The 15,180-nt window shown below is 39.4% G+C and overlaps 1 protein-coding gene across 3 annotated transcripts in view; it reads left to right on the top strand.

Moving 5' to 3' along the window:
- The first annotated feature begins 668 nt into the window (after positions 1–668).
- The window catches only part of ADGRG2 (adhesion G protein-coupled receptor G2), an 84,450-nt gene continuing 69,938 nt past the window's right edge, over positions 669–15,180 (top strand). For all 3 annotated transcript variants that reach the window (XM_077816540.1, XM_077816533.1, XM_077816524.1), the window contains exons 1-2: positions 669–786; positions 4,420–5,025. In XM_077816540.1, coding sequence (XP_077672666.1) covers positions 669–786; positions 4,420–5,025 — 724 coding nt within the window. The remainder of the gene's footprint in view (positions 787–4,419; positions 5,026–15,180) is intronic.

Below are 15,180 nucleotides of genomic sequence, written 5' to 3'. Positions count from 1 at the left end.
ATAGATTTTCTTGATTTTCAAAAGTGCTGAGCGCTCAGCAACTCTCATTGACTGATGGGAGCAGTTCAAAGCTACATCTCCTGGTACCAGCACTTGTCTGTCATAGTTTATCTATAGTGACTATTCATTTTATACTAATAAAATATTTTAATTAATTTGAATGCTTGCAATGGCCTATTTTTCAGCTGTAACCTAAGTATACAAATGTGCACTTTCTGCAAATAGGAGGGATCCTATCAACCTAAAATAGCATGTTGCTATGGTATATTTTTGAAGATTATATAATTTTGGTGTGTCGCAGAGTATCTGGTGTAGATTAATACAAGTAGTATATATTTGTAAAATATCCATTTATCTATATATATAAAGGTACTGCTTTGAAATTTTGTTTTAAATTGTAATAGAATCCCTCCTAATTGCAATAAGTGCACATCTATAAACTTAACTTTTGGTTATAGCAGGGAAAAAAAAAGATGCTCAAGATTTTTTGGGTCATTTCCACATTCAAGCCCTCCACAGGAAGAACATAAGCCCCATTTGGGTAGAAATAGCTGACTTCAAAAGATTTACATCCATGTCTCGGAAGTATCATCTAATGTAATATCCACAATCCTGTCCTTTTGCTGATCATGTTGTAGAATGATTTTTTTTCCCTTGTGTGTTCTAGGATGATTGCCTGTGGAGCTCAGCACTGCTGTGCTGGCAGAGTCCAGAAGCTTTTACTGAAATTCAAGATTTCTCTAGCTATCATTTTACTTCACGTGTTTCTGGCTACCTCGGACACAGGTAAGATATCTTTTTCCTTACTCATCCAACATTGATAGAGAGAGTGTGTGAGAGATTATGTAATCATTAATTTTATGGGTTGGATTTTTTTCACATATGGTCATGATTGGCCAAATTCCACTCCCATAGAAATCTATGGTAATATTCCCATAGCATCAATGGGAGCAGTTAGGTCAAATCTGAGCACTTTCAAATATCTAACTCTACATTTACATTCTTTTACTGTTAATAAGATCAGGTATAAGTAATTTATAATTAGCTATGGTGAGAAAAATAAAAATGCAACTTATTTATTAGTAATATACCATGGAGGTGGTGTAACAGTTTCTGTGCCACTCTTTGGCTTTTGCGTGGAAAAAGGAGGTGAGGTCCAAAGTATGGAACAAAATCATGTATCAGAATTTGGCAATTTTATGCCATTTTTGATTAAACTAAAATATGGATATTCTTCACAGAGTTATTTTGTTTCTAATAAAAATAAGGGAAGCAGCATTGTTGTGTATGTGGTACAATAGACATGGGAGACCAGTGATTTGGGTTTTATTCCCAGCTCTGTTACTGACTGTCTGACCTTGGACTAGTGATTTCACTCCTCTGTGCCTCACTTTCCTTTTCTAATGATGATTGTGTTCCTTTGTAAAGCATTTTGACATCTAAGGATGAAAAGTGATGATAGATCATTTTAGAGGTAAAGGTTAAATGTTTCATATATAAAATATATGATGGCTTAATTTTAGAAACTGACTCCTATGCTGTGTCATGTATTTACACGCCAGGAAGTCAGAGTTTTTAGAAATTTAAACATATTTAGCAAATGGTGTGACACCATTGACTATACTGGGTTATGCCAGTGGGTGGAATTTGGTACAATGATATGATGGACTAGTTCTGAACATACTGAAGTTCTCCAGATGGCTCTTACTCAAGCACTCAGGCGGAGGTGCCTTGAACCATTATCTCTATAAAAGACATAATATTTCTAGAGCTTTGGGGGAGCAGGTGGAGCTGTGTCCCTTCCCACACCTACACAAACAGCTGTAGCCAATGCTCCCCCCAGTGCACCTAACCTGGTAAATGGAGCGATCAATGGCCTTAGCTTCACACCACCCTGAATTTTTTCCATTTTGGTTGCCAGCAGCACTAGGCATTCTTCCATACCTCATTTCATCCCTAATATAAGGTGCCAAATTATGCCTTTTCCCTGTCTATATACACTAGGAGGGAAGGTTGAGAAGGACTTCCAACACTGTCTGACTTCTAGAATACCACACCAGGTGGCATAATTTATCCCCAGATATACAAATAAATCTGCGGGTAAAAAGGAGGGAGAAAAGTAACTTTAAGCAAACAAGTTTTATTTTCAAACTTCCTAGTCATTCAAGAAAAATGTATGTGAACCATTTTAAAAAGGTACCTTGAATGCCTTTTTACACTCCAGTGAAGAAAAATTACAAGATGCAGAAGGTATATAGTGAAGTAAAGATTTTTATGACTTCATTAGTTATAACGGCTTTTGTAAATCAGATGTGAACAATTGACAAGCATTTGTAGGTAAATCAATGACTCCTCTTGCTACTTATATGCCAGGTCCTAGCAACATATAAACACTTGATCAACTTTACTCATGAGAGTAGTCAGTTCTGTTGCAGCCTTACTAATGTAAATAACTCAGATGCTTAAGTGCTCCTGTGTTTGTTATTTCTAATTACTTAGAAATTAATATTTGCATTTGCTTATAGATGCCAGTTATTATGCACTTGATTATCTTTGCAGAAACACAAAGAATATACATTTATTTAATATGTAATACTTTCACTTAACTAGTAAGTCATTTGAAAATATCTACATGTATCCAATAGTTTTATTGATGCTTGGGACAGCACATTTAATTGCAAATTCCTGGTTTGGGAAAATACTGAGAATCCAAGCTCCTGTGTCAGTTAAAGATGACTATACTGAGAGCCAGTGCTTCACACTCATGAAAGATGTCAAGGGCAGTATTGTTACAGTAGAAGCCATTGAAAAGTCTTCTTTTTGCCAACCATTATTATTACACAGATTTTAAGTATAGGGAAAAACTGGTAGTCTCAGATACTACTGTTTAACAGGGACAATTCAATTACCTTTCTGCTTATTCATTAAGCAGAATTATCAAAGGGATTTCTGTGCAAACACTTTCATTACACATAAGTGCCAGAGTGACATTAGCTTTGGAGAGGTGAGCATATTTGGTCAGTGACTGATATCTCAGTGTTTGGTTTGCCAAATTATTCTGCATTCAGATGCAAGAGAAAAATATCAGAGCAATCAACTCAGATGATTATAATTCATTATTGGTGTTCTGTATAGTGCCTAGGGGTACTGTAGCAAAGTGACAACATAGCAGCATGGCACCACCTGCTGGTCATCTTGGGAATTAGCTCTTTCCAGCCTTCAGAGCACCCTGTGCAGGCTGGTGTCTTGCCTGCCACTGGCCTTGTGTCCCTCGCAGACCCCAGTTCCCTCAGGGCTCTGCTCCAACAGTACCACCACACTCTGGGTCTCCCCGCCTAGGGGAGGCCCCCAACCCACCTTGGGTGAGTGGCTACTGCCAGTCATCATCTAGCCCCCACTCATTGGGGCAAACTGCAGTCACCACACATCATTGACAAGGGGTTAGGACCTACTATCTTTGCCTATCTCTGAGCTCCCCTCTGCAGCCCCAGTACCTTCATAGGCCTTCACCAAGGCCTGCAGCCTAAGAGTTTACCAGGCTAGAGCTCCCCAGCACCTTTTGCACTGCACCAGCTTCACATACCTTCCTCTCAAGCACCTAGCCCTTCTCCCTTCAGGGCAGGGGAGAGAGATTCCTACAGCTTCTGGCCCACAGCCCTCTTATAAGGGCCAGCTGGGCCCTGATTAAGCCAGCCACACCTGTGGTCAGCTACATAGTCAGCTTCCCCCAGCTGTTCTCACTCCTCATATCAGGAGTGGGGTAACCACCTTGCTACAGGTTCTAATAAGGAATCATCGCCCCACAGTACAAGGTGTTGTATGGCAAAGAAGTAAAAATACTATCTCTACCCCAAAGAGCTTTAGTCTTTTTTTATGACAGGAAACAACCCATGGACACAAGAAACAGGTTGGAGAGGGAAGTGGGAAGATAAGGTAACAGTATAATGATCAAGTTTTGCATTTTAAGCTTTAGTCACTGCTTGCCACCTGCAAAACAGTGGTCATTAGTCAAGGTTTTGTAGGCATCACGACAGGGGTGAATCTTAAAGAGTGATTTGAAGGCCACTTAAAGCTATATAATTATTTCATCTTGAACTTTTTATTATTTAAATTTGATACATTTAGGTTCTGACCTTTCAAGCTGCTCCAGTCAATAGGCAACTGTGAAATAACATACAGGGTCAATACTTTAAATATTCACATAGGAGCTGTACTGTCTCAAAGCCTTTACAAGCAGATGGAACAGAGCAACAACAACAAAAATAAAGAAAACAAAGGGAAAAAAAGGACATTTCTTGAAATATAGTATGGGCAAATTTTACGTAAATCTAATAATGTTAATACATGTGGTCATTACAATGTTATATTAAAAAGTCATTATAAAAGAATTTATTTAAAAGTTACATTTTCTTTATTTAGCTCAGGATGGTTTCCTAGGACAATACAGAGCTGTTTTTAAGACTGCATGTGAAGATGTTTGGTCTCTGTCACCAGGAGTTCATGTGCCTGCCCTGAAAGAATTCACAGTCTGTGTGTACCTTAAGCTAGTGACTTCCAGTAATCCCTGGACTGCTTTTGTATACAATATAAAAAGACCTGGTAGCACTACCTCTGCAAATGGGTATGAACTTGGACTTATAGGCGACCATGACAAATTGACAGTTTGGATGTTTGGCACCCAAATAAACTTAATGGAGAAACTTAATGTGGACACCTGGTACCAAGTGTGCATAGAGTGGAGAAGTGAAGACAAGAAGATGAAGCTATTTATAAATGGAACAGAAAAAAGAAACCAAAAACTGGTTAAAAGAAAAGACCTTATTGCAGATGGGCAGATTTTACTTGGCTGTTCACAATCAGCAGCCACATCTTCTGCCATGGGTATGGTTGGTGAGCTGTACATGTTCAGAATGTGGAATGAAGCAGATAAAATATCTGGCTGCAAAGATGGTAATATTATAGGCTGGAGAAAGAAAAATTGGGTCTATAATCACACATTAGAAGAAAGTAACACTTTGCCGTGTGGTAAGTACCATATGTCACAATTAAAAACAATATTTTTTGCTAATGCTGGTGTGACCACAGATACCAAACCTCTGTATTTTTTATATTGGTTTTAATTTCATGAAATCTTTTCTCCATAAAATTCTCCAATTGTTAGTTTTCAGTTAAAAATTTAAAAAGGCAATATCAAGGTTTGTAGGCCTTACAGTTTATCCAATTTGTCTAATGTCAAATGTTAAATTATGTCCCCAGTCCTGCAAACAGCTTCACTTTAGCAGACCTTTATACCCACACAAAAAGAAAAGGAGTACTTGTAGCACCTTAGAGACTAACCAATTTATTTGAGCATAAGCTTTCGTGAGCTACAGCTCACTTCATCGGATGCACATCATCCCAGTGACTTCAGTGGGGTTCTGAATGGCTGCAAGGTCTGCCTGAAAAAAGTTAAAGGCCTACGTTAATTTAATGTTAGCTCTGTGAATTTAAACACATACAGGACAATATACAGAATAGGATGCTAATAGTAACATTAACAGGTCCATTTTTGCACGCAAAGTGTGTCCGATCCTCAGCTAGTGTGACTTGTTATAGCCCTATTGATAAGTTACACCACCTGAGGATCTGGCCTATATTTTTAATTGCTCGTTACCATGCACCATATTTTCTTCTCAGTTTTGTCTGTCTGGTGTCTATCTAGGTTTTTATACTATGCTCATCACTGTAGTGTCTGAACATAATACAGAAGTATTATATTTCAGGTAGAATGATCTTTCTTTACCTCTCTCCTCATCCCTGTTATGGGTGGGAAACTATATGTCAAAAGGTGAGTCTTGCATTTGATCTTGAGGTTGTATGAGGATTTGACTTCAGTAGAGTTGCACGATGTATCAGTAAGAAGGAATTAACCTAGCAAGCACATTGTAGAACAGTTAATATCACTTATTAGAACTTTCTTTTTCATTTTCTGTACATAAAATACATACCTTAACTTAGTCTTAGATTTTATCAGTCTCAATGTCCTCTCCAACTTCAGCTAATGGGAGGGAGAAAGTAAGTGAGATGCAAGTTATAGCCTAGACGTGATGTCACTCTTCATGTTTGCAGTGTTATTGTAACCATATGGGCCCTGGGATATTAGAGAGATAAGGTGGGTGAGGTCATATCTTTTACTGGACCAACTTCTGTTAGTGAAAGAGACAGGCTTTCAAGCTTACACAGAGCTCTTCTTCTGGTCTGGGAAAGATACTCTGATACCTGAAGCAGAGCTCTGTGTAAGCTCATAAGCTCATCTCTTTCACCAACGGAAGTTGGTCCAATCAAAGATACTGCTTCACCCACCTTATCAATCTTCATGTCTTCCAAATATCTTACCCACTTCCTCCAGCAAAAGAGGGAGATATGAAAGTCTGCTGTTTCTAATATTAAAAATACCAAGTAGGAAAAAAAGTTGGTTGGAGAAAAGTGGGGGAGAGAAATGTAACGATTCTAAAAATGTCTAATCTAGTTTGCTATTCAGTTTTAGGGAAGTTTTTTGGTGATGGTTGCTATATGTGTTTCAATAAGGCATTTTTGAAGTCTTTCTCATGCCACTTGTCTCATCAGCAGCTTGAGAGCAGCAACCCCTTTTCCTGTTGGGCCAGGAAGGCAGCTGTAATTTAGTAAAGATATCATTCCTCTTGAAGGATTGTAGAAGTATATCAGATTTGGAGATTTTTGGTTCAGCCACTTTTGAATTATTAATAAGCAAAATAAGTCTTAAATTTCCCTCTAATCTAAAGTGTACATGTTTCACTTTCCCTTTCACTCTTATTTGAAAAGTGGCTGGCTGGATTTTCTTCCCGTTTTCCAAAAGTTCACTTTTGAGATGAAGGCCAAGCATAAAAAGCTTCAGTCCAAAAAGACAGCTATGGGCATGTGAAAACTGTTATGATAGTCATCATAAAGTTATATTAGAAGTAAGAGTGTAACCTCAACTATTCTGCTGAGAAAGGTCTATGTGAAGAGAAGTTTGAATCTGTTAATCTTCATAATATACCTTTTAAAAGAAAAACTGTACTTGGTTGCTCAAACAAGTAATATGTAACATTACTCTGTTGGCTCATATTCAATCTGTGATCCAATATATCCCCCAGATCCTTTCCAAAAGTACTACGCCTAGCCAGTTATTCCCTATTTTGTAGTTGTACATTTTGATTTTTTTGTTCCTGAGTGTAGTACTTTGCTGAATTTCTTTACTGAATTTCATCTTGTTGATTTCAGACCAATTCTCCAATTTTGCAAGGTCATTTTGAATTCTAATCCTGTCCTCCAAAGTGCTTGCAACCCCTTCCAGCTTGGTATCTGCAAATTTTATAAGCATACTTTCCACCCCGTTTTCCAAGTCATTAGTGAAAATATCGAATAGTACCAGAACCAGGACAGACCCCTGTGGAACCCCACTAGATACATCTTCCTTATATGACAATGAACCATTGATAACTACTCTTTGAGTATGTCTTTTCAACCCATTGTTCACCCACCTCACCATAATTTAATCTAGACCACATTTCTCTAGTTTGCTTATGAGAATGTCAGGTGGGAGTCTGCCAAAAGCCTTCCTAAGATAAATAATGTCTGTGGCTTCTGCCCTATCCACTAGACCAGTAATATTGACAATATAACATAGTGTTCAACTTGCATAATTTGGAGGTGTGTAGGGGTACTACTGGTGGGAGGAAATATATGCAAATATACACAAAAATAGTGCATAGCCATCCATTGTAATATAGTTGTAAAACTACACATAAACTATGATAAAAACATTATTAATGTTGCAAATTTAAGCATTCAGAAGTTAGGAAATGCAACCTTAACATGCCTAGCCTCCATGTGCATGCTTTATGATACCATCTTTAATTATATGATCACATACCATTTAAAGACAGGTCCCCTGTTTCAGTCAGTGCACAAGATGGACCTGCTCTGGGGATGAATCAGAGTTGCATCATAAAGAAAGATGTTGCCTATAGGACCCCTGCCTAATTTTTTGTAATAAGGCAGGGGATTACAGGAAGTGCAAGGATGGTTTAATGGGTAAGGCAGTTCAAAAATCGTTTCTTGGGGGGCCTCAAATTGGGCTCCCAAAATTAGTGGATATTTCTTACCTTATTCTCTCTGTGCCTCCGTTCACCATCTGTAAAATGGAGATAATACCACCCTGTCAACTCATAGGGGCTGGTCCATCATTTGGCATCATATTGACACCCCCATGACTTGCCATCAGGCTTGTAACCTTTAGATCCACTGCACAATCCTCTGCCACTTCAGATAACACCTCTGGCATCTAGTTGTTACCTCCCAGCCCGTGTTCCCCAGTCCCAATGGCTCCCAGTTCCCACCCCATGCTCCTTGTCTAATCTCAGTGCCCCCCCCCCACAACTCCTTGGCCCATTCTCTTTGTCCAGCGAGTCACAGTTATTCCCCTGCACCCCGGTTTCCCATCAGATCAGTGTCGTTCCCCCTTCTCCATCCCCCTGCCCCACTGATTCTCATTCCCAGTCTCCTGCCCATCAATCCCAGTCTCTCCCATCCCAAATCCCAATCCTAGTTTCCCTCTTCCTCCACTAGCCTCCTGTCTCACTCTTTCCTATCCCCAAGCTTCTTGTCCCAATCTACCCTTTTGTCCGTCTCTTGTCCCCTCTGTATTCAAATGAGGCAGTTTTCTCTTCCATGCTGCCTGGGCTCAGCAACAGGGGCACTGAGAGCACTGGAGAGACAGGCTCCCTGCTTTCAGTTCCAGTGCTTGGACCCCAGCATGGCCCACAGCAGCATTTGCAGGGAAAGTCCTGCTCAGCCTCAGGCTTAAATGTCTGCAGGATTTGGGTTCAAAGGAATTTCCATAGCCTCCAAGATCATGACCAGGATGATCACATACCTACTTCCTTCCGCTGGTCTAGTATTGCTTTGCAACAAACAACTTTTAAGTCTGAGGTATAAATGTGACTCTTGCCTCTGATTTAATCACACAGACTCCTGGATCATCAGTTTATGGCAGACAATCAAAGTGGTAGAACATATACACTTTGCGCAGGTGTCAGTAACTACACAAGTTGCCAGGCAGGGGAGAATCAAGCCCACAAAGTCTGTGCCGGTACTTTTCAGTTTACATTTTTCAGGCTTCTGTTAGCAGCTTTCTTATTTCAGAAAAGTGATAACTAGTGTGACATGTGCCTTATAAAGAAGCAGTGCCACAGATTGAAAACTCAGATCCATCCTTTAAGAATCCCCTTTGGATGCTTTAAACAAATCTGTAATGGAAATGATATCTGCTCAATGTCCCAGATAGGCTTCTGTTTGGTGAGATGCTCTAACATGGACTAGACTAGTGATGTCACAACTATAGTGCATGCAGGGGAAAGCACAAATTGCTATAAAGCTATCTGTGACTTCATTGAATATAAAGGGGGGAAGGGAATAGTAAGTTTAAAATTACATACATGTGGAAAGCCTATATTAGTTTTCCTATGTGGGACATTTAGCACAACTCTACAGTTAATTTTTTTTAAGGGGTATTTACTTCTAATAATGATTTAACAATCAGAAGAAATTTACTGTTTAAACATTAAACTGTTAGGTTACATATTAAACAGTAACATGCTTGTACTAATTGTAAATATTAGAGTTGTTATTGTGTTGTATATTTTTATTTATGTAAGGACCACAGAGAGCATGGGATGGCTTTTATAAATCTAAAAAAACCCCCAAACAATTAAATAGTAGGAGTAAAGTAAGTATGGCTTTACAGTCTCTGGCTCGCTCATAGAAGCAGTGTCATTAAAAATATGTTATTTTTCACTACCACTAAGAGCCTAAAAATTGTTGATTTTAATTGCATTCTTTTACATGAACACAATTCACAGTTTATATCTAGGCACCTTGCTTCCTCTAGGCTTTCCTGTCCAGTCCTCAAGACTGTATCCTGATGTCCTCTTCTTTGTGCAGCCCTCTCCCTCTTCTTTACTTCAGCGCTATGATTGTAGTAATCACTCTAGAGCTACTGCAGGGGGTAGGGGAGTTGGTTCGTGGGGACAAAGGGACTATTAGTGGCGGGGTAACTTGGAGGTGGTGAGTGGTCTATACAAACCTTCTCTGCCCTTGATTGCCCAAGGGAGAGGACATCTTCTGCCTGACACACAGTTCAGTCTGGCGCTGTCAATCAGAATAGTTTCTTGGGTCTGTGGAACCCCTAAAAGCTCCACTGCAATAAAAGGCCGGTGGCACAACCACAGCTGACCTAGCTCATGGGGTGCAGAGCTATAAAACTGCAGTGTAGACATTCAGGCTCGGGCTGGAGCCCAGGCCCTGAGACCCCCTTATTTTTCTGCCATTATCCCCAAATACGTAAGAGGGTGGGAGTGGAGTTTGAGATTCCAGCCCTTGGGCAGAAGTTTGGATTGAAGCTACTGGGTAGTCACGGCCAGTGCTCAGCTTGGGAAGGGGAATCCCAAGTGAGGATTTCAACTGTGCTTTACAAGTTGGGTGGAAAGAATTGCTTTGGGACTTATTGCTATGTTTATTAATGTACAATGGAGGATATGGAAAGGGCATGAAACAAGCAAGATAGAGATCCTTTTCCAGATTGGGGCTAAAAAAAAGAAGTTTAGTTTGTCATTCCTATTACTATATTTTCTTGAATTTAGAAATTTTAAAATCTTTAGAAACCTTTGTGTTTCAACAAGAAGACTAAACATGGGGAAAATTCTGTGACTTTAGTGTCCCTGTTTGCTGACTCACATAGCTTGTGCTTTGTACCCATTAGAAGAGCTTAAATTTGACCTTTCTCTTTCTTTTCCTGCTTTTCATTGTCCTCCCTCTTTTGTGATATCAAAGTGCTCTTTGAAAATCAGAAAAAATGAGGTAATCAGTTTCACCGCAGCCCCTAGGCTATATGAGAGGTAGACTCAAATGGGGTTTATTTAAATAAGTCCCTGCATTTATAGTGAAATCTTGAAGGGCCATGTCATGTCAGAGCAGGGCTAAAGATATTACACCTACTTTTTCTATGTTTGCTTGGTACAATTCTCAGGGCTGTCAGAATTAGCTGGCCACTTTCACTGCTAATGTGTCACAAAGAGAAATGGGCCCCTGATGAACAAGCACCTTTGTGGTTGTCTCCCATCCATTTTCCCCCAACAGTCAGTGACAAGTGTCACCGTGCCTCAGTGGGCCACAGCTGAGGATGCCCAATTCAGGACAAACTGCTGAGAAATAAGGCAGACTCACCCCAAACTGGTGGTTATTCTATCATTAGATTATGCCAAGCCAGTAACAAAAGTAAATCTATGTATCACCACACTGGTTAACAGGAACTAAAAAATGGAGTCTCTTTAGGCATTCCAGCCCTTGTCTCACCATCCAGACACTGAACTCTATGATGAGTGATTATGGAAAATTTCAACCAACATAGGCCTCTTCTAATCCCAAGAGATCAGCCACACAGCCAGGTCAATATATAACCTAGATTTTACCATAATCATGCTGATGCCAATTCTTTTGTAACTAAAACTTAAGGTCTAAATATAAAAGAAAAGACGAGAGTTAATAGTTAAAAGATCATATACATACAAATAATTGCCAACTCTTTATATTAGGCTTGTAGCAGTGATGGAATAGACTTCTGGCTTGTAAAATTTCTCTGGTAACTTCCAAAAGATTGGAAGATCCTCAGTCCATAGTTCAAAATGCTCCTTTTAGCTGTAATACTACAGTCCAGAGAATCAGCACAGGAAAGAGGCAAAATGGAGATATCTATAGGGTTTTTTATATCCTTTGCCATGTAACAGAACGCCACTGTCCATCACCTTCAGCCCCCAACTAAAACCTCTCCAGCACATCATCAAGGATCTACAACCTATCCTGAAGGACGACCCATCACTCTCACAGATCTTGGGAGACAGGCCAATCCTTGCTTACAGACAGCCCCCCAACCTGAAGCAAATACTCACCGGCAACCACACGCCACACAACAAAAACACTAACCCAGGAACCTATCCTTGCAACAAAGCCCGTTGCCAACTGTGCCCACATATCTATTCAGGGGACACCATCATAGGGTCTAATCACATCAGCCACACTATCAGAGGCTCGATCATCTGCACATCTACCAATGTGATATATGCCATCATGTGCCAGCAATGCCCTTCTACCATGTACATTGGCCAAACTGGACAGTCTCTACATAAAAGAATAAATGGACACAAATCAGACGTCAAGAATTATAACATTCAAAAACCAGTCGGAGAACACATCAATCTCCCTGGTCACTCGATTACAGACCTAAAAGTTGCAATATTACAACAAAAAAACTTCAGCAGTCTCTCGTTGGAGTCTGTTTTTGAATTGGAATTAATTTGCAAACTGGACACCGTTAACTTAGGCTTGAATAAAGACTGAGAGTGGATGTGTCATTACACAAAATAAAACTATTTCCCCATGTTTATTTTTCCCCCCTACTGTTCCTCACACATTCTTGTCAACTGCTGGAAATGGCTCATCTTGATTATCACTACAAAAGGTGTTTTTATTCCTCTCCTGCTGGTAATAGCTCACCTTAACTGATCACTCTCGTTATAGTGTGTATGATAACACCCATTGTTTCGTGTTCTCTGTGTGTATATATATATATATATATCTTCCTACTGTATTTTCCACTGCATACATCCGATGAAGTGGGTTTTAGTCCCGAAAGCTTATGCTTATATACATTTGTTAGTCTGTAAGGTACCACAAGTGCTTTTGTTCTTTTTCTGGAAATTTTCTGTCTCTGTTTGTGGAAAGTTACTGGCCTAAGATGGAGTCCAGGGTCACATGAGCATATTGCATGTCCTGATCTGGCTTGATGACTCACAGGGGGTAACCATTGCCCATACTCTTGCCAGTGCATTCACAGGAAGAGCTATCTGGAGGGAATGAGTTTCTTCTATGGCCCAGTGTGAGAGCTAAGTGTCCTTGATGGGACATCAACACATAGCTGTCTGGGCTTAATGTAAATTTTCCTTGGTGGGTTTTCCCCAGGAATACAACTCATATGTATGATGCCAGTACATAGCCAATATTCATAACTTCAGATACAAAAATGATACATGCATATAAACAGGATAATCATACTTAGCAAATCGTAACTTTTCCATTGACGCCTTACATGCCATACTTTGTACAAGATTTGTTGCAATTGTATAACAGTGGCAATATCAATAATATAAATGGTCATATTCAATCATACAGCATCACAACAGGTAGCCCATCTTTTCTTCCATAATGCCACCTTTAAGTCACCATAGGCCCTAGCGCCCACTACAAGCCCTAAGTTGTAAAACTAAAACTGCTCTGAAAATATCATATGCACCTGAGGATCCAATCTACATGGAAAGTAAATGGGAATTTATGTGTGTGGAAGAATTTCAGGATTGGGTTTTTATTCCTCACCGTTATTGTTACCTTGCGTGACAGGATGTTTTACTTTGACAAAAATTGTGGCAGTTTATTCATTGTTAGCAGCACTTTGCCTTTTTATAGAAAAATTGGATTAAATATGAATCTGAGCATTTAATATGATGTTAACTATACCTGTTTTTTATCTATATATGGCTGGAGTGCCGCTTTTAACCATTTAGAATAGTATCTGCATTGGTCTTTCTGAGTTAGAGCTGTTCAGTTTAGTTCATGAGCAAAGCTTCTGAGATTCAGTCATGGCAGGAATTTCCACTCAGTGGCAGTGTCATAGTAACATTAACTACAAATATAAAGCCAAAAAACCAAACTGACATTTTATTTCTATTTTGAAATAAAATTTTTCATCTTGACAGTTCTTGCTGGAAGATTGAATTTTTTTTTGTGGAGAAATGTCAATTCCAACAAAATAATTCTATTTTGATTAAACTATATTTTTCAGTGGAAAGATTTTCAGCACAAATTTTTTTGATCAGATCTAATTTTCTAAAACCAATCTATATTTGTGTTCCTAACATGTTCACATAATATATCTGAGAGTCTAAATGACCTTCTAACACTAGGGATCTGCCTCCAGGAATTGGTTCTTGGCCCTACACTATTTAACATCTTTTCTCAGTCTCCTGATAGAGTGATGGATTAGCCACTGGGACAACGGGGCCTGTGCCAGGAGCGCTGGCCAATTGGGGGCCTCCAGAAAAATGCCTCCCCCCCATGCCCTGACCCGCTCTACAGTCTGTACTATGTGGGAGATTGGTCCCTTCTGGCATTTGAATATATCTATATCGCTAAATAATGTACAGTCTTGATCAGCTAGATTTTGGTATTACACAACACAGAACCCACTAACCACATTCTGTGGCACTGGGCCAAATATGAGTCACCAAATACTGTGTTCCCTGTTCAGTTGCCAAGGTGTACCTTGGAAAACTTCCATCCAAATACTGACCCAGCCTAGTTTGTAAAATATGACATGAACAGAGGGGATAGTGATGTGGCTGAAGTAGTCCTGTGTTGTATTATAGGCTGTTCTATTCAAGCTCTATTCAAAATCAGAAATTTTGTGTAGTTCTCTTTTTTGGTACGGACTTTTGCAGTGGAAATTTGAAAATTTTCAATTTAGTGTGGAGCTAGAAGAAAATTGCGACTTGGAAAGTCAAACTTGGAAGGTTAGAGCTATGAAGAAGACTTCAGTTTCTTCAATTAAAATGAATAGGAAGCAAAGTAAGACAGGACAAAAGTCTTTAGTATGTCAGTATTACCTGTTTAGCTAGATACTAAATGCCTCACCAGTATTAACAAATTTATCCTCCCTGCAACTCAGAATTGCTCTAAATTATGTATTTACCATTTGCTTTGAAAAGAAAAGGAGTACTTGTGGCACCTTAGAGACTAACAAATTTATTTGATCATAAGCTTTTGTGAGCTACAGCTCACTTCATCGGATGCATGCAGTGGAAAATTTCCACTGAATGCATCTCTTCCACTGCATGCATCCGATGAAGTGAGCTGTAGCTCACAAAAGCTTATGCTCAAATAAATTTGTTAGTCTCTAAGGTGCCGCAAGTACTCCTTTTCTTTTTGCGGATACAGTCTAACACGGCTGCTACTCTGAAACCTGTCATTTGCTTTAAGGGGCCATTATGGGAACTGGGTGCTATTGTGGTGCAAGGAATCTTATTCCCCAGG

The sequence above is a fragment of the Eretmochelys imbricata genome, chromosome 1, assembly GCF_965152235.1.
Source record: "Eretmochelys imbricata isolate rEreImb1 chromosome 1, rEreImb1.hap1, whole genome shotgun sequence".
NCBI classification, from domain to species: domain Eukaryota; kingdom Metazoa; phylum Chordata; order Testudines; family Cheloniidae; genus Eretmochelys; species Eretmochelys imbricata.
The sequence above is the reverse complement of the archived record's forward strand: the minus strand, read 5'-3'. Positions and strand labels throughout refer to the sequence as shown.